Genomic DNA, 18,569 nt, shown 5'->3' with positions numbered 1-18,569 from the left:
ATAAAAAAAAGGATAGTGTTTGGGCATCTAATCTAATATTCTAGACTATCTTAGGCCTAAACATTCTCCAAATTGATGAGTGGGGGAAATGTCTGAGTTTACTTGGCAAAAAATATTTTTAAAAAGCAAATTTATTGTTTTAGTGATCAAGAAAAAGTAAATAGAATTAAAAAATTACAATGATGTTTTAATGTATATTTGTTGTTATTTAGTCACTAAGTCGTGTCTGACTCTTTGCAACCCCGTGGACTGTAGCCCACCAGGTTTCTCTCTCCATGGGATTCCCCAGGCAAGAATACTGGAGTGGATTGCCAGTTCCTTCACCAGGGGATCTTCCCAACCCAGGGATTGAACCCGTGGCTCCTGCATTGGCAGGCAGATTTCTTTCCTGCTGAGCCACCAGGGAAGCCCCCATGGTCTTAAAAAATAAATGAAAGCAAGCCAGAGAAAAATGGAGAGCCTCAAATCAGAATCTTTCTTATGGCTTTCTTACTATGAGACTGAGAGAGTAACAGGCGGGAAGGCCAGGGGTCTCCAAATGGAGGAATGAGGCTGTAAGTGCCAGACATTTTTATCTCTCCTAACCCGGCAGAAAAGAACAAACCAGCGATCTGTTTTTCCTTCTCTATACAAAATTAAAAGGAGGTTTCTCCTAACATTCTGTGTGGCCATGACACCTGGTCTCACCTAAAGCTAACTACTCCCAAACCTTGAGTTAACCAATACATTTCTTTTTCGTATGGAAATGTTGTCTTAAGCTATGTTAATGAACCCCAGACTCCATCTTCAAGTTGGTTCCGCCAAAGGGCCTAACTTACTTGTTCAGGTATTGTTCCCCTAATCTATGTAAACGAAACTATTTGTTGGTACAAGGTGCAAGTCAATAGTTTTATGGCCTGGGATGAATTATCTGGTGCCATTCTAGATTTTATGACATTCCTTTCTTTTCATTAACAGACTGTGAGTGACTATATACCATACAGCTAAAGACTAGGAGGGGGGTACTCTTTTGCCCCCTTCTGATGCCTATGTCAGAAGCTTTCTCTATCTCCTTTATACTTTAATAAAACTTTATTACACAAAAGCTCTGAGCGATCCAGCCTCGTCTCTGGCCCCGGATTGAATTCGTCTCCTCCGGAGGCCAAGAATCCCGCGTCTTATCGTTCAGCAACAACCTTTCATCTTGAGGGCTCGTCCGGGATCCTTCAGGACAAGGTAAGGATGCTTGGAGCTCTACTTCTTTGTTCTCCTAGCGAACACGTTTTCCGCTGTTCTTTACTAACTCTACGGTGTGCTTGTGTGAATGAATGAAAGGCCCTGCTCTGCGCTTCCTCGGCGACCTCATAAGGCTTATGGCAGAAACTTGTCGGGGGTTTATACCGACCTGCCAATGCCAAGAGGCAACCAGTGTCCCCTTTGGGAGCCGACCAGAAACGGGCAAAGCATGTGGACCGAACTCTTTTTTCTCGGTCAAACTTTTCGGTCTCTGACCATTTCATAACTCCTTGGGAATTAAAAGTACTAACCTTATCTCTCGGATCTTAGGCTTTCAAGAGACTTGTAACCTATGTTGCTACTCTACTGTGGTCTAGGTCTCAAACTTGGATTGGTAGTTAGGAAGCGCCTAGCCTCGCTAGGCATGGAAAGTTTGGAAGCTAGATGGAGCTCTAACTCCCAGAGCATCTCTGATGTTAAAGGTTACTTGGATTGGAACTGCAATGGTTTTTTTCTTTTGGTAACACTGGCTCTTACTGGAGCAGAGGAGGCTCTTATACCGGTGTGGTGACTCTTGGAAGGAACATCTCAGTTTCATGTTTGTATCAGTCTTATTGTGGTCAGGAATATACTCCGGGTCGTGCACAGGCACTCAGGTGACGAATGTGTCCCCCAGAGGTCTTGGCTTGGGAGGCATTCCGGAAGGTTACTCTGATTGCACCCTGGGTGGCATCAGAGGCAAGTGAGGTGAAGAGCTGGACGTCAGTCAGGGATGCCATCAGGTCTACCCTGGGTGCATCCCCACCCCGTCTCGGTGGTAGAACCGGGAGGGACGAGTGTGACGCCTGCGTCGGTAAGGGACAGACTAAGTCCGACCAGGAAGGAAAAGCTTTTGGTGTAATGTCTGTCTACACCCCCATCTAGAGCAGGGAGGGACGCCTCCGGTAGAAAAATGGCGCTGGTCGCTTTTTTTCTCTCTTACAGATGGGAGCTAACAATTCCAGCCTCACTCCTTTGAACTGTATCCTGCAAAACTGGGATAGATGTGATCCCCAGGGCTTAAAGAAGACACACCTGGTCTTCCTATGTGATACTGCATGGCCGCGGTACCCACTGGAGGATGGCGAACGGTGGCCAGTTGGAGGGTCTCTTAAGTATAATACTGTTTTACAATTAAAACAGTTCTGTAAAAAGCAAGGGAATTGGGTAGAAGTAGTGTATATTAGAGTGTATTAGAGCTTTTAAAGGTGTTACTCTGCATTATGACCTTACTTGGAAGGATGTGATGTATATCTTGGGACAAACGTTGACTGCCGACTCAAAGCCTCGAGTTTTGGGTAAAGCGGTTGCTTATGGAGATGAATGGCTTGGTAATGAATCAGTGGGAAAGAGGGAGGACGAGATGACTGCCCTCCCCACTGGGAGTCAGGCGGTCCCAGCTACAGAACCAGACTGGGACTCTAACACTGCTAAAGGAAGATGGGATCAGAGTCATTTTGTCAGATGTATTCTTGAAGGACTCAGGCAGGCGCGTTCTAAGCCTTTAAACTATGGCAAACTGGCAGACATAGAACAAGAAGAGAAGGAAGCTCCTGGTAAATTCCTAGACAGACTGAGAGAAGCCCTTCGCAGATTCACTGAGATTGATCCCGAAAGTGAAGAGGGGAAAGTGATCTTAAAGGATAGATTTCTCACTCAGTCGGCTCCAGATATTCGCCGTAAGTTATCAAAACGGGCGTATGGACCAAATCAGTCTGTAGATAATCTGTTACAACTGGCTCAGACAGTCTATTATGGTAGGGAATATGAGGAAAAGAAAGAAAGGCAGAGAAAGACGAAGGAAAAGGCGGAAGCCCTCGCAATGGCTATGAAAACCGTTCTTAAACAGCCTGAGAAAAATGCCCAGAGGGACCCAGGTGAAAAGGGATGGGCTTGCTATGGCTGTGGAAAGGAGGGGCATCTCAAGCGGGATTGCCCTCAGGCGTCTGAGCCGCCCCCGGCTCCATGTCCGGTCTGCAAGGGACCACACTGGAGGAGAGACTGCCCCCAGAGGTGTAGGTCTCAGGGGTCTGACTCTCAAGACAATCAGGACTGAAGGTGCCCGGGGGTCCCCACACAAGCTCCCGTCCTAATTACACCTGAGGAACCCCGGGTATTGATAACGGTGGGAGGCCAATCCGTCAATTTCCTTTTAGATACTGGGGCAACTTACTCCGTGCTTACTGAAGCCCCTGGCCCACTTTCTTCCCGATCCGCTTCCGTAATGGGACTGTCTGGACGAGCCAAAAGGTATTACTTCAGTTATTCTCTATCGTGCAACTGGGATTCTGTGCTATTTTCACACGAGTTTCTTATCGTGCCAGAATCACCCTCACCCCTTTTGGGGAGAGATATACTGAGCAAGGTCCATGCCTCTGTTTTCATGAATATGGAGCCCTCCCTTTCTCTCCCTTTAGTTGAAGAAAATGTGAATCCTAGAGTATGGGCTGATGGAAAATCTGTGGGTCGAGCACAAAATGCTATTCCTGTAGTTGTCAAGCTCCAAAGACCCACACTTATTCCCACATAAGAAGCAGTATCCACTGAAACCTGAAGTTAAGGAAGGGTTAAAACCCATCATTGAAAATTTAAAGGAGCAGGGACTATTAGTTCCCTGTAACAGTCCATGCAACACTCCTATTTTGGGTGTAAAAAAATCAAATGATAAGTGGAGATTAGTTCAAGATTTACGAATAATAAATGAGGCTGTGGTTCCTTTACACCCCGTGGTGCCTAATCCTTATACGCTACTGTCTGAAATTCCTGAACGAGCCAAATATTTTTCAGTAATTGATTTAAAAGATGCCTTCTCTTCAGTGCCTTTGGCAGAGGAAAGTCAATTTCTATTTGCCTTTGAAGACCCTACTCAGCCAGCTTCTCAGTTAACCTGGACAGTTTTGCCCCAGGGATTTCGTGACAGTCCCCACTTATTTGGACAAAGTTTGTCACGGGATCTACAAAACTTTAATAGCTCTAAAGCAGTAGTGTTACAATATGTAGATGATATTTTGCTCTGTGCTGAGACAGAGGAAGCTTGTTCACGAGCCTCAGAAGATTTCTTAAACTTTCTGGCAGGCTGCGGTTACAAGGCATCAAGAGAAAAGGCTCAACTTTGTCAACAATCTGTTAGATATCTGGGCCTAATCATATCAGAAGGGACTAGGGCCATAGGCCCCGAGAGAATTAAACCTATACTAAACCATCCCCTACCTATGACTTTAAGGCAATTGAGAGGATTTTTGGGAATCACAGGCTACTGTCGTATTTGGATTCCGGGTTATGGAGAACTTGCCCGGCCTTTATATAAACTTATAGCTGAAACTCAGCAGGCCCAAACTGACAAACTGGTTTGGTCTCCAGATACTCAAAAGGCTTTTAAGGTTCTTCAGACTGCTCTCCTGCAAGCTCCAGCTTTGAGTTTGCCCACAGGGTCAGAATTTAACTTGTTTGTCACTGAAAGGAAAGGTATGGCCTTGGGAGTTTTGACACAACCCCGGGGGCCTCACCAGCTACCTATTGCTTATCTAAGCAAAGAATTAGATGTAATTGCACGTGGGTGGCCCCACTGCCTAAGAGTAATTGGGGCAGCTGCTTTATTAGCACCTGAAGCTTTAAAAATAATTACTGGACGAAACCTTACTGTACTGACTTCTCATGATGTGAGTGGAATCTTAAATTCTAAGGTTAACATTTGGATGACAGACAGTAGGCTTCTTAAATATCAGTCACTGTTGTTAGAAGGACCAGTAACTAAGCTTTAAGTTTGTAGAAATTTAAATCCTGCTACTTTCCTTCCTGAGAAGGAAGATGAAACACCTGATCACGATTGTTCCCAATTTCTAACTTTAAACTATGCAGCTCGGGAAGATCTAATGGATACCCCATTAGACAATCCTGACATGGAAATATTTACAGATGGCAGTTCTTTTGTTCGGGATGGAAAGCGTAAAGCAGGTTATGCTGTGGTGACGGCTGAACAGGTTTTAGAAGCAAAATCTCTCCCCCAGGAAACCAGCGCCCAGTTAGCGGAGCTTGTGGCTCTGACCCGAGCTCTAGAGTTAAGCAAAGGGCAGCGAGTAAATGTCTACACTGATTCTAAGTATGCTTATTTGACTTTGCATGCTCATGCTGCAGTATGGAAAGAAAGACAGTTTCAAACAGCAACAGGGGAACCTATTAAGCATTTCAGAGAGATCCAGAGACTTTTAACTGCTATCTATTGTCCTAAAGAAGTAGCGGTTATGCATTGCAAAGGGCACAGCAGGGATGGGAGTAAAGTAGCCACCGGTAACCTGTTAGCAGACTCTCAAGCCAAAAAAGCGGCACTTTATGAAACCCCCTCCCTACAGACGCCTTTGATATGGACAGGTCCTGTAGAACAAGAAAAACCACAATATACTGAGGAAGAATTAAAAAGATATGAGAAAAGAGGAGCAAAGATTACTGATAAAGGATGGTTACAGTCCGAGGATGGACGATTAATAATTCCTGAAAATGCTCAGTGGAAAATTCTTAAGGGTTTACATCAGAGTTTTCATTTGGGTGTAGAAAGTACTTGCCAGATGACTTCTCGTTTGTTTGAAGGTAAAAATATAATGAAAACTTTAAAAAACATTATCAAACGGTGTGAGGTTTGTCAGAAAAATAACCCAAAGACGGAAAGGCTAGCAAAATCTGGATTACAACGAAAGGGAAAGTATCCTGGAGAGGACTGGGAAATTGATTTTACTCATATGCCAAAACCTAATGGATATTCTTGCTTACAAGTTTGGGTGGATACTTTTACTGGATGGATTGAGGCGTTCCCCTGTCGTAGTGAACAAGCTAAGGAAGTTATAAAGATTTTAATCCATGAAATCATCCCCAGGTTTGGGCTGCCACGGAGCCTTCAGAGTGACAATGGCTCCGCCTTTAAAGCTGCTGTAACTCAGGGGGTGTCTAAAGCTCTAGGAATAGAGTATCACTCACACTGTTCCTGGAGACCCCAATCCTCAGGAAAGGTTGAAAAAGCTAATGACATTATCAAAAGACATCTGCGCAAATTAACTCAAGAAACCCATAGCTTTAATGAGGGCTGGAACTGCCCCCAAAAAGGAGGGACTGTCCCCCTTTGAATGTATTTATGGAAGGCCTTTCTTACGCACAGACATTGTTATAGATCCTGAAGCCTTAGAGCTAACTAATTATGTAACTCAGCTCTCAGCTTTTCAACAGGCATTAACAGAACTCCGGGAGACGACTCCTGACCCAGCCTCTGAATCCAGCAAGCCTCTATTTGAGCCAGGAACCGAGGTCCTCACAAAAACATTGGGATCTGGGGGCTCATCCCTCGAGCCCCTCTGGGAAGGCCCTTACCAGGTTATTCTTTCTTCTCCCACAGCTGTCAAAGTGCCAGGAATTGATTCTTGGGTACATCACACTCGAGTCAAGAGGTGGCACCCTGACCAGAACTAAGTGATGTCATTTTTTGTTTTTACTTTCTATGCTCTGACTTTGTATGTTTCAGATGGGCCTGATAATCTATGTGAGCCTACTTCTGCTGACTCCAGAAATCCTGAGTCTGCCCTTTGATCCTCAAGACAGTGCCTTCCTGTCCTGGGCTCACTCCTATGCTGCATTCCACAATCGGTCTAACTGTTGGGTCTGCGGAGCACGCCCCTCTTCATCAGTGGAAGGCTTCCCGTGGTGGACATCTCCACTTCAAGGAAAAGACTTTCTCCAAGTCTGCGAATACCTTCGACAACAATCACATGTGATGCCTCTTCTTCATCTGATGACATCTAACAACCCTAGAATGAACTGGTGTAATACTCTGTACCTTAACTATGGACATAATGTGACTTTTAATTTTGATTATACACTGTCTCAGTTTAATCACTATTTTGCTGCACAAGGAGGAACTTGTGCCATCATTCATACTCAATGCTGTACATATATACCTGATATGAGCACTAATGTTACTCATTTTACTAAACACATGAACAAGATGATTGGGGCCATGGATACTCCTGAAGCCTCAATCGCCTCACTTTGGGAGACATTAACTAGTTCCCCATGGTGGAAAACTATCTTAATTACAATAATTCTGATTGTTTTGTTTTTGCTCTTTGCTCCCTGCATCTGTAACTGTGTAACTGGATTTGTTTCTAGTCGCATGAAAGCTTTTAAGTTACAAATGGTTGCTCAAACTCCTGCTATCACTGCAGCTTCTTCCGATTACTATTTGGGGCCCCTGGATCAGACATCCTCACTATGAGGATTTAGGAGAATATGTTGCCTCACCAATTTAGGGACAACGCCCCTTGTCAGCTCAGAAGCAGTTATGGAATGAAAACGACGCCCCTTTTCCCTAGGCAACATAATTCTCCTAAAAGAAAAGGGGGGAATGAGAGAGTAACAGGCAGGAAGGCCAGGGGTCTCCAAATGGAGGTATGAGACTGTAAGTGCCAGACATTTTTATCTCTCTTAACCGGCAGAAAAGAACAAACCAGCGATCTGTTTTTCCTTCTCTATACAAAATTAAAAGGAGGTTTCTCCTAACATTCTGTGTGGCCATGACACCTGGTCTCACCTAAAGCTAACTACTCCCAAACCTTGAGTTAACCAATACATTTCTTTTTCGTATGGAAATGTTGTCTTAAGCTATGTTAATGAACCCCAGACTCCATCTTCAAGTTGGTTCCGCCAAAGGGCCTAACTTACTTGTTCAGGTATTGTTCCCCTAATCTATGTAAACGAAACTATTTGTTGGTACAAGGTGCAAGTCAATAGTTTTATGGCCTGGGATGAATTATCTGGTGCCATTCTAGATTTTATGACATTCCTTTCTTTTCATTAACGGACTGTGAGTGACTATATACCATACAGCTAAAGACTAGGAGGGGGGTACTCTTTTGCCCCCTTCTGATGCCTATGTCAGAAGCTTTCTCTATCTCCTTTATACTTTAATAAAACTTTATTACACAAAAGCTCTGAGCGATCCAGCCTCGTCTCTGGCCCCGAATTGAATTCGTCTCCTCCGGAGGCCAAGAATCCCGCGTCTTATCGTTCAGCAACAACCTTTCAAGACCATAAACTAATTATTTAATCCCTACTTTTCCTCATCTATGTAATGGGTATAATAATGCCTACTGAACATGGCTCTCTGGTGGCATAAATGTAAGAAAATAAAATGAGCCATTTGCTAGAGTATTTTAAAGAACTTAAAAACACAATGCAAATCGAGTGATTTTTTTAAAATTAAGATGATCTTTAAAAGAACTAGCATATAAAAACAGTGCTCAAAATTAAGTCTTTCAGATGGTTAGGGGGTTTGTTCTTGTAGATGGTAATTGCTAGTAAATTTGTTAGTTTCTGTAAGAACTTCTGACAGCATTTTTTATGCTCAAGTTTTATTAGGATGATTAATTTTATTAGAATGATTTTAATTTTCAAAATTCTCCCTTGAACATGTCCCTAGATATTTTCAGCTTTTTATTAAATTGTCCCCTCGTTCCTGCACTCCCTCTGAGTCTCCTCTACCTTTCTCTCCCGCCCCACCCCCCCTAAATGTGCTCAGAAGCAAACACAGCTTCTCATTCTCAGATAAAATCTGAAAACAAAGCTTCTCCTGAACATTCTGAAGCAACATGTTAAATTATATAATTTCATTGATAATACTACCTTTAAAAATCATTATTTCTCATCATACATTCTCTCCTAAGAATTTGGAGACTGAGCAGGCTATTGCTATATAAACTAAACTCTTCAATTTGTTAGCCTTTTATTATGTGAAGTATCTGAATAATTTTTGCAGACTGAAGCAGAGGACACAGATGGAGGAACTTTGTCACAGCAACATAATGCTGGCCCACCGCTGCCTGTTTCATCTGAGTATGTGTTTGTTACTATCTGTTGTTTATTGTGAAAAAAAAGTAAACTTTCAATTGAGCAGGAAGGAATGCTGCCCAGTGAGGAGTCCAGATTACTGTCCATAGCTGACAACACTCAGAGCACCGATCTGTGTGCCCAGTGTGTTACAGAGCTTCTCAATGAAGTAAACTTGGTCCCCTTTATGGCTCTTTGGCTTTTCTTTGCTCTTGTAATCACACAAATGCAGTCAATTTTGATGTTTGCTGGTAGGAAGTTGCATTTGAATTGTAGTGTATTTCTCAGAAATCACAAAGCACATTTCAGGACCCAGTTCTACAAAGGACGTTATTTTGAGTGATAAAAATGCAACCTCAAAAAAATATGTTTATGTTGGAAACCACTCTAGAATAATTAACTATTTGGACAGTGTTAGTTGATATATCAAATTTTAGTCATTTGTGTATACCGAGTGGATTAAAGTTAAAGGTAAATGCACCTGAAGCTTGTACTAACTATTCTGTTTTGTATTTCTGAACAGGAAAGATATGATCCGCCAGATGATGATTAAAATATTTCGCTGCATTGAGCCAGAACTGAACAACTTGATTGCATTAGGAGACAAAATCGGTAGCTTTAACTCCCTTGACATGCTAGTCAAAATGAGTCGCCATGTGTGGACTGCACAGAACGTGGACCCCGCTTCTTTTCTGAGCACTACACTGGGAAATGTTTTGGTGACTGTCAAAAGGAACTTTGACAAATGTATTGTAAGTTGGGTATTTTTTTTTTCAGTAACTTAGAACTCTTAACCATTGCAGAGTATCTGTGTGTGTGTGTGTGTGTCTGTGTGTGTGTGTTTCAAAGACTTCTGGCTTCCCACCAGGGGACCTACTGTTCCTGTCCCCACGCCTTGCAGCAGGGTATTGGCTGCAGTGTCCAGGAGCAGGCTAGTGCCAAGTTGTGTCCCGTCTACACTGTGAACCATGGCCAGTTCCTGGAGTGACTGACACAGAGGCAGCAGCGATTACACCCGAGATCCACTAAGTAACTGAAATCCCAGGTGACCAATTAGTGACCATAGATTTAATGAAGCAACTGAAACTTGAATTTATTGTTTTTCTTCTTTTAATATATCACAATAGGGTAATTAATATTTGGGTTATTTTAATTGATTAAAGTATTTTTTTCAGTTCAATAGCTTTAATCATATTGCTTTAAGAATAAATTGTTCTTATGACAACTTTTGGTAGTTATCATTTTTCTCCTAATAGGGAAAAAAATCATTAACTTTATTTTTTCTGTTAGGTTTTGGTAAGCTTATAGATATGAAGAGGATTGGGCCAGGTTCTAAAAAGAGTTTCATTTTATGAATATATTTAGTATTAATATGTAAAAATAGGTATTTATCATCTGAATTATTCTACTATGTAACCTCTAAGTTAAATCCAGTGCTTGAATAGCCATAGAATAATGAGTGAGTGAAAGTCACTCAGTCATGTTTGAGTCTTTGTGACCCCATGGTCTGTAGTTTGCCAGACTCCTCTGTCCATGGAATTATCCAGACAAGAATACTGGAGTGGGTAGCCATTCCCTCCAGGGGATCTTCCCAACCCAGGGATCGAACCCAGGTCTCTCGCTTTGCAGGCAGATTCTTTACCGGCTGAGCCACCAGGGAAGCCCATAGAATAATGAGAGAATAATAAAAATATTAAGGGTGATTAAAATCCACTTCATCTTTTATACTTTTTAAAAATAATGCTTACTGATTTCTGAAAGTTTAAAAGCCATCCGTAGAAACGTAAATGTCACCTCAACAGACTTGTTAACCCTCCTTCCCCACCAAATGATTGCACTGGCATTTGAAATATTATGAAATTTGGCCACTTATCCTCTTCCCTGCCCAGCTTTCTTCAGAAGTGATGATAAACCTGTAAGGTCTGATTGTAAGCTGATTGCCAAAAAGAAAATAAAGAATTACTAAAGTCTAAGATAATGAGTCCTATGTGACATAGAATAAGAATAGCTAGAACATTAACCATGAGAACACTGTACATTTTTAGGATATGAAGATTTTCTTGCTCTTATCAGTGAATAAAGCTAGTATATAAAACTTTAATGTAATACCTCTCAATCCAGTTGAATGTAATTGTTAGAAGTGTAAGATATAATAGTGTCAGGGAGATGTAGACATGGGTTCAAATGAAGTGCTTAGCACATTGCCTGGTACAGAATAAGAGCTTGTAACTAATTGCTTGTAATGGTGATGATGATGATGATGATGATGACAGTAATGAAAGTGAAAGTAAAGTCGCTTAGTCGTGACCGACTCTCTGCGACCCCATGGACTGTAGCCTACCATGCTCCTCCGTCCATGGGATTTTCCAGGCCAGAGTACTGGAGTGGGTTGCCATTTCCTTCTCCAGGGGATCATCCCGACCCAGGGATCGAAACCAGGTTTCCCACATTGTAGGCAGATGCTTTACCATCTGAGTCACCAGGGAACAATAGTGGTAATTAGTAATAGTTTGCTGAAGAATGTTCGTGTTCCTCTCAAAACTGGGAAGTGAAGAAATTTAGTTAAATTAACCTAGACAAAGGTATAAAGTCGTGTTTTTTCCCTAAATTGCATGTATTTCTAAAAGATGGACCTTGTCACTAAAGGGAAGAGGATGGTTCCTTCTGTTGGTTATCATCAATCTGTTTCTTAATTTAAATCAAGTCTTTTCACAGTGTCGTCAGTTGTGTGTGCTCAGTAAGTGTTACATGTTTTTGGTACTTGGGACAAGATCTGGACCTAAAGCATACCTTGAAAGAGTAGTGAATGGTTCTCTGTGTATTGAGCCAAAGAATGAATGTCAGACAACTGCAGAAAGTGGAATAGATGGTATCTGAGTTTAGTACTTTCATCTGGTGGCCAAGCCCAAAGTGTTCTTCAAGGAACGGGGCTAAAAAGATTAGCCTGCCAAGAACTAGGGATAAAATTAGAAACATATCAAGTACTACCAAGCTGGACACTGCACTCCAGTACATTTCTTACCTGCATTTACTTTGCTTTTCAGGATTCCTCACACTACAGTGATGTGGTTTTGTACCCTTTAACCTTTGAAAATGGTATGATCTGGGTGTCTCTGCCTCATTGTATAGTCTTGCCTTCTTTGTCATAGATTAATTAACCGTATAAGGATGGGTTTATTCCTGGGCGCTCTGTTCTGTTAATGTACATGTCTGTTTTTGTACCAGTACCATATTGTTTGATGACTGTAACTTTGTAGTATAGTTTGAAATCAGGGAGCATAATACCTCTGATTTTGTTCTTCTTTCTTGAGCTTGCTTTGGCATTACGATCTTTTGTGTTTCCATACAGGTTTTAGAATGATTTGTCCAATTTGGATTCCTTTTATTTATTTTTCCTGTCTGATTGCTATGTCTAGGACTTCCAATACCATATTGAACAAAAGAACGGTTACTTTTCTAATCTCTACATGTCATATGGTTTTCAGGTTATACCCCCAGAATCTCAGCACAATGAAATTTTAGGTAGGAGTTGAAAATGATTCAACACTTTGGCAATGTACTTCTTACTGGGAATAGAACTAGATCCCCTGGAAGTACACAGAATCATAATTGATTATTTTGAACCAAAGTGTCTATATTCTGTCTATATGTCTATTTGTTACTTTGTATCCATCTTACACAAGTACTTTGCTATACTGATTTAGAGTGAATGACTAATAGGTACATGGAAAACTATATAATGCAAATCCACAGTAGAAGTACCTGTTCTCCTCTGTGCTCATACCCCCAAAACATAGAACTTCTCTATCCAAACAAATTTTAGGCTGATGAGATTTGGAAATGGTTGTGGTTCTCAACTTGACTATATAGACACCAACCAGAAATAATCTTGAGAGATCCTGTGTGTGCTCTGGTATCTGCTCTGCCCCAAAGTGGGCAATCATTATATACTTACCTTTTATAAATGATAGAAGTGTTCATTGGTTGTTTTTACTTGAAACAAAGACCTGAGGTTCACAAGCTTTGAGTGCATTTTGTTTTGAATAATTTGGATTTTTTCCCTTGATTTTAGTTCCTTCAATGATATCTATGTACTTTTTAATCTCTAGAAATAGTTTTTCATAGTTATCCATATTGTGTTAATCTTTGATTAGTAAATGTCCGAAATGTTCTAGGTATTAAATTACATCATGCCTTTGTGGTATATATATTTACTTTTAATTGTACGTTGTTTCTAAGTTGCTTAGCTATTTTTCTCCCTTGCTTTCTGCCTAACTTTAGAGTAACCAAATAAGGCAAATGGAAGAAGTAAAGATCTCAAAGAAGAGTAAAGTAGGAATTCTCCCGTTTGTTGCTGAATTTGAAGAATTTGCTGGACTCGCAGAATCAATCTTTAAAAATGCTGAGTGTCGTGGAGATCTAGATAAAGCATATACTAAACTTATCAGAGGAGTATTTGTTAATGGTAAACTTTTGTTACATTATGAAGAAGTTTTTGGTGGTGGTTTTCCTTATTTCTGGTGTTTTTGGTCAGTTGTTTTCATTATTTCTGATTAAGTTAGAAGTTGGGAGACAGATGTGTTCATTATTTTCCATAGTCTCTAGTCTTTTTTAAGTTTTCTGAAATTAAAGATTTCTTAAATTTGGGACTTCTCTGGTGGTCCAGTGGCTAAGACTCCACACTCCCAATGTGGAGAACCTGGGTTCAATCCCTGGTCAGGGAACCAGATCCCACATGCAGCGATGAAGTCCTGGCACAAGTAAATAAAAAAATATATATATATTAAAAATAATAATAATAATAAAGATTTCTTAAATTTGAAAAACAGTGTGTAAAACCCTTTTGTATTTACCAGGAACTACTTATATTTTAGGGTTCATATGGGCTATCAGTATGCAAAGTTGAAATTCATTTTTTAAACACAAAAATGACCTTGTGGATTACATTCGCATTTTAGCAGGAGTCTTCTTGAGCTGATCAATAGTGATGTCTGTATGTGTGTGTGCTTAGTCAGTCAGTCATGTCCGACTCTTTGCAACACCATGGACTGTAGCCCACCAGGCTCCTCTGTCCATGGGATTCTCCAGGCAAGAATACTGGCACGGGTTGCCGTGCAATCAGCCAGGGGATCTTCCCAACCCCGGGATCAAACCCAGGCCTCCCACATTGCAGGTGGTTTCTTTACCATCTGAGCCACCGGGGAAGGTCAAGAATACTGCAGTGGGTAGCCTATCCCTTCTCCAGGGGATCTTCCCGAGCCAGTTACTGAATCTGGGTCTCCTGCATTGCAGGCCGATTCTTTACCAGCTGAGCTACCAGGGAAGCCCAAATTAATGCTAAAATAGTGTAATTCATCATCTAGCTATGTCAGATCACACAGTTAAGTTACAGAAACAGTGTGGATGTGTTTAATTTGAAATAAATGATCTGACTGCATCAATTCAGGAATTTTTAAAACTAAAAAAAATGACCAAAGTAGAATTATCTCAACAGTTAGAGATAATACATTTTTGGTGGAAACAGGTTTAGGGGAAAGATGATAAATTACATGATTGAATGTTTATATGGTTGATATTTCTTTTAAAATTCAAAGTAGCTTTGCTTTGTCTGATTGTAAAGTAGTATATGCTCATTACATACCCCCCAAAATCAGCACACTGACTTTAAAAATCAAGAAGAAACTAAAGGTAATTTGTAATCTCATCATACAAAGGTTAACATTTAATTTTTACCTGTGTGAACTTTTCAGTATATCTCTCTCCCTGACAGACATGCACATATTGTGTGTTCTGTAATTTGAAATGTTTCTCACACCTTACACCCTGTTTGGAACCTGCTAGACTCTGTGATTCTAGTGTCTGTCCTTGTCTCCTGATACAGATAACCGTAGTCACTTCTGATGATTACATAGAGTTCCATCTGTCATTGTTTACTTAGCAGATCTTCTGTTAACAGGCATTTGGTTTGTTTCCAGTTTTCTGTATATTTCTGTATATTGTCCAATGATTTCCCTAGGATCAGTTATTAGAAATAATTCCTGGGTCAGAAGTTTTGTGTCTGTTGAGTTTCTGCCAAATAACCACATAGAAAGATTATACCAGTTTGGTCCTTTGAGTGTTTGGTGAAAGTTTCTGTCACATCTGCCTCAAGACCCAGTATTTCTCGGTATTATCAGTCTTGTTATCCTTTGTTAACCTAGAAGGATATAATTCAGTTTTGCTTATGGTATGTTTTACTGTGTAAGAGCTTCCAAATTATATGTTAAGTTTATTCATCTTTCTCTTTATGACTTCTCAGTTTTGGGCCATTCTTAGAAAGTTCGTACTACCACAGAATTATTTCTTTAATTAGGTTTATTTTTCTTAGTACTTACAATTGCATTCATTTATTTGCCTTTGACATTTTAAGCACTTGAACAATTTAGAATTTGGTTGGCTAAAAGATGTGAAATAGGAATCCAAATTTAGCCATATATATATATATATATATATATAACTGTTTTAGAATGATTTTTTATTTAGGTTTAGGTCGATCCTTCAATACAGTATGTTTTATTTGATTAAGTCCAGAAATGTGCTTCCTTCTTAAAGTTATAAATGAAAAAAATCATGTAATTTTTCCATAGCTAAATGTGGTCATATTCATACCAGGTCATCGTTACATTTTTTCCATTTTTGTTTTAGTGGAGAAAGTAGCGAACGAAAGCCAGAAGACCCCCAGGGATGTCCTCATGATGGAAAACTTCCACCATATTTTTGCAACACTTTCTCGTTTGAAAATCTCATGTCTAGAAGCTGAAAAAAAAAGAAGCCAAACAAAAAAACACAGATCACCTTCAGTCTTATGTCATATACACTTTAGGACAACCTCTTGAAAAGCTAAATGTCAGCATATTTTCATTCAGTATTTTTTTCTTGGTTTTGAACCTGTGTTTAGATGTGAGTAACACAACAGACATTTAAATTTGCTCATTCATTGGTGGGTGCAGGAGGATAAGGAAGGATGGACTGAGATATTGAAGCTGCTCAGACACTGCTAGATGTTTTATATACATTATTTCTTTTAATTCTTGTAAACGATGATGTGGGGTAAGATAGCATTATCCTTGTTTTACAAATGAAGAAATTGGAAGTAAATAAAAAGTTATAGTAATTGACAGGTAGCAAAGCAGGGGGATTAACCATAGATTTAGCCTTTTCCATTATACCAGTCTTCCATTTCTTACCTCGTAAATGGCTAACCTTTATCCCTAGCTCAGATGAAGATTTTGAAAATTCTATCAAGATAAAAAGAAAATAAAAAATTGTTTTATTCATTGCCTTTTCTTTATCCTTCCTTTCTTGACTTGTCATTCCCCAGAGCAAATCTGATCTTTAAACATGAGAAATGGTAGTTTTAGAGAACTTTGCAACATAGTAGAAGCTTAAATGGACCCTTCTAACAAATTAGGTCCACAGTGTGATTCGTCATCTTTGTTTTGAAGTTAGAGTCAAATAAAAATTGTCTGTCTGTTGTCAGCAATTCAAATGCAGAACCAGTGCCTTGTAAACTGAAGAACAGGCAGATATTCCTTTAGGGTAAAGGGTCTGTCTCAGACCTAAAGCCTGCATGATGCGTAACTGCAACATAAAGGAACTTCCTTTGAAATCAAATTTAGAGCAGACACATTGATAAATCCTTTATTATGTAACATTGTTAGAGAAGCTCTAGCCAATGCAGTAAGACCGAAACATAAAGACATATGGAAAGAGAATCATACTGGAATGGACTGCCATTTCCTTCTCCACGGAATCCTACCACCCAGGGGTCAGATCCGGGCCTCTTGTGTCTCCTGCTGGCAGGCGGAGTCTGTGACTGTGCCACCTGGGAGGCCCTCGGGCTTACAATCACCTGTGTGTGACATGTGGGAGTTATTTCATCTTGTAAAGTAAAGTAGGTTTTTTAACCTAGTCAAGGTATATATATATATCAAAAAACAGTTTGTTTCCTATATGTTATAATAACCAATTAAAAATCTGTGTAGAAAAATAAATACATTAATTAAAATCTGTGTAGAAAAAAAATTTAAATATCTGGAACAGATTTGTCTAGAAAATTATTATTAAAAATGTAGTAATTTAATGAAGAATAAATAAATAATTGCTAAGAAAATTTTAGAGAATAGTAGAGAGGGGATTTGACTTGTCAGTATTAAATCATGTTGTGCTCAAGTAAAGACTTGCCAATATACATGTTAAAAAACCACTTACACTTAAAAGGCAGCCTGAGAAGAATATTTATAACAGTACAAGAGTCAGGATGCTAAATATAAAAGATCTTTTTAAAATCAGTCAGGAAAGCACTAGGATCCCAATATATAAATGGGTATGGGTTCTGAATGTACTTACTGAGCATATGAAAAGCAGATAAACTTCATTGCTAGCTGAAGAATATTGAAATAAAATGACAAATAAACCTTTCTTACCTTTTTTTTTTGGCTACACCACTTGGCATGTGGGATCTTAGTTCCCCATCCCCGTCCGTCCACCGGGGATCCAATCCATGCCGTCTGCATTGGAAGGGCAGAGTCTTAACCACTGGACTGCCAGGAAAGTCCCCCTTTTTCACTTTTCAAAATGACAAAGATTTTTCTTTAATTATGATAATGCTTATGATAGTATGATAAGATAAAATAGTGTCATATACTGCTGACAGAAATATAAAGTAACTGAACTTTTCTGGGAAGCAATTTGTGTATATGAAGAGTCTTCAGAATGCTTAACAATTACACTCCTCAACTGAAGAATTATAGTCCTAGAAATTTATGCTGGACAGTCATCAAAAATGTGGGTAAATACCTATGTATGAAAGTTATTTATAGCTGTATTTATAATAGATTTTGTTTTTGATGAGTAGATTTTGCCAACTTCAAGAGAAAAAGTAAAAAATATTAAATACTTAATACTGAAGGAATGAATAAACATAGTATAGTCATTGGACGGAACATGATGCAGCCATTAAAATTTATACTTTGGGAAAAACATATCAAATATTAAATGGAAAATATAGCATACAAAATTAATCTCATTTTCATACTCACACATCAAAAGACTAGAGGGAATTCTAGTCTTTTGACAGTACTTATCTCTGAGTAGTGTGATAATAGCTGATTATTATTTTATCCTTTATATTTTCACACACCGTCTGATTTTTACACAGTGGATATATACTAGTTTATAATCAGATTTTTTTTTGTTTTTTTAATTTAAGTGGTAGTGAGAGCCGTTCTTAGCCGTTGTTTCTTTTCATTTCCTTGAAGCATTTGTTTGAAGGTGTGGAAGCTCGGGTGGCACAGGGTATAAGAGAGGAGGAAGTGAGCTATCAACTTGCGTTTAACAAGCAAGAACTCCGAAAAGTTATTAAAGAGTCTCCTGGAAAAGAAGTGAAAAAAGGTCTCGATAACCTCTAC

The 18,569-nt window shown here is 39.6% G+C and overlaps 2 protein-coding genes and 1 non-coding gene across 3 annotated transcripts in view; all 3 read left to right on the top strand.

Moving 5' to 3' along the window:
• The window catches only part of LOC136155196 (exocyst complex component 1-like), a 94,552-nt gene extending 76,262 nt beyond the window's left edge, over positions 1-18,290 (top strand). The window contains 6 exon segments of the mRNA XM_065917059.1: positions 9,050-9,126; positions 9,644-9,872; positions 13,402-13,585; positions 15,805-15,920; positions 15,922-16,005; positions 17,627-18,290. Coding sequence (XP_065773131.1) covers positions 9,050-9,126; positions 9,644-9,872; positions 13,402-13,585; positions 15,805-15,920; positions 15,922-16,005; positions 17,627-17,740 — 804 coding nt within the window. The 3' untranslated portion in view covers positions 17,741-18,290.
• LOC136155197 (uncharacterized) lies at positions 596-8,348 on the top strand. The gene is made up of 2 exons (XM_065917060.1): positions 596-1,215; positions 2,200-8,348. The coding sequence occupies exon 2, from the start codon at positions 5,127-5,129 to the stop codon at positions 6,366-6,368; it is 1,242 nt and encodes a 413-aa protein (XP_065773132.1). The 5' UTR covers positions 596-1,215; positions 2,200-5,126; the 3' UTR covers positions 6,369-8,348.
• TRNAG-CCC (transfer RNA glycine (anticodon CCC)) lies at positions 13,772-13,844 on the top strand. The gene has a single exon. It is a non-coding gene; the product is annotated as a tRNA-Gly (tRNA).
• Positions 18,291-18,569: the final 279 nt, after the last annotated feature.

This window comes from Muntiacus reevesi, unplaced genomic scaffold (assembly GCF_963930625.1).
Source record: "Muntiacus reevesi unplaced genomic scaffold, mMunRee1.1 SCAFFOLD_115, whole genome shotgun sequence".
Lineage (NCBI taxonomy): Eukaryota > Metazoa > Chordata > Mammalia > Artiodactyla > Cervidae > Muntiacus > Muntiacus reevesi.
This window is presented reverse-complemented; position numbering and strand designations above follow the sequence as displayed.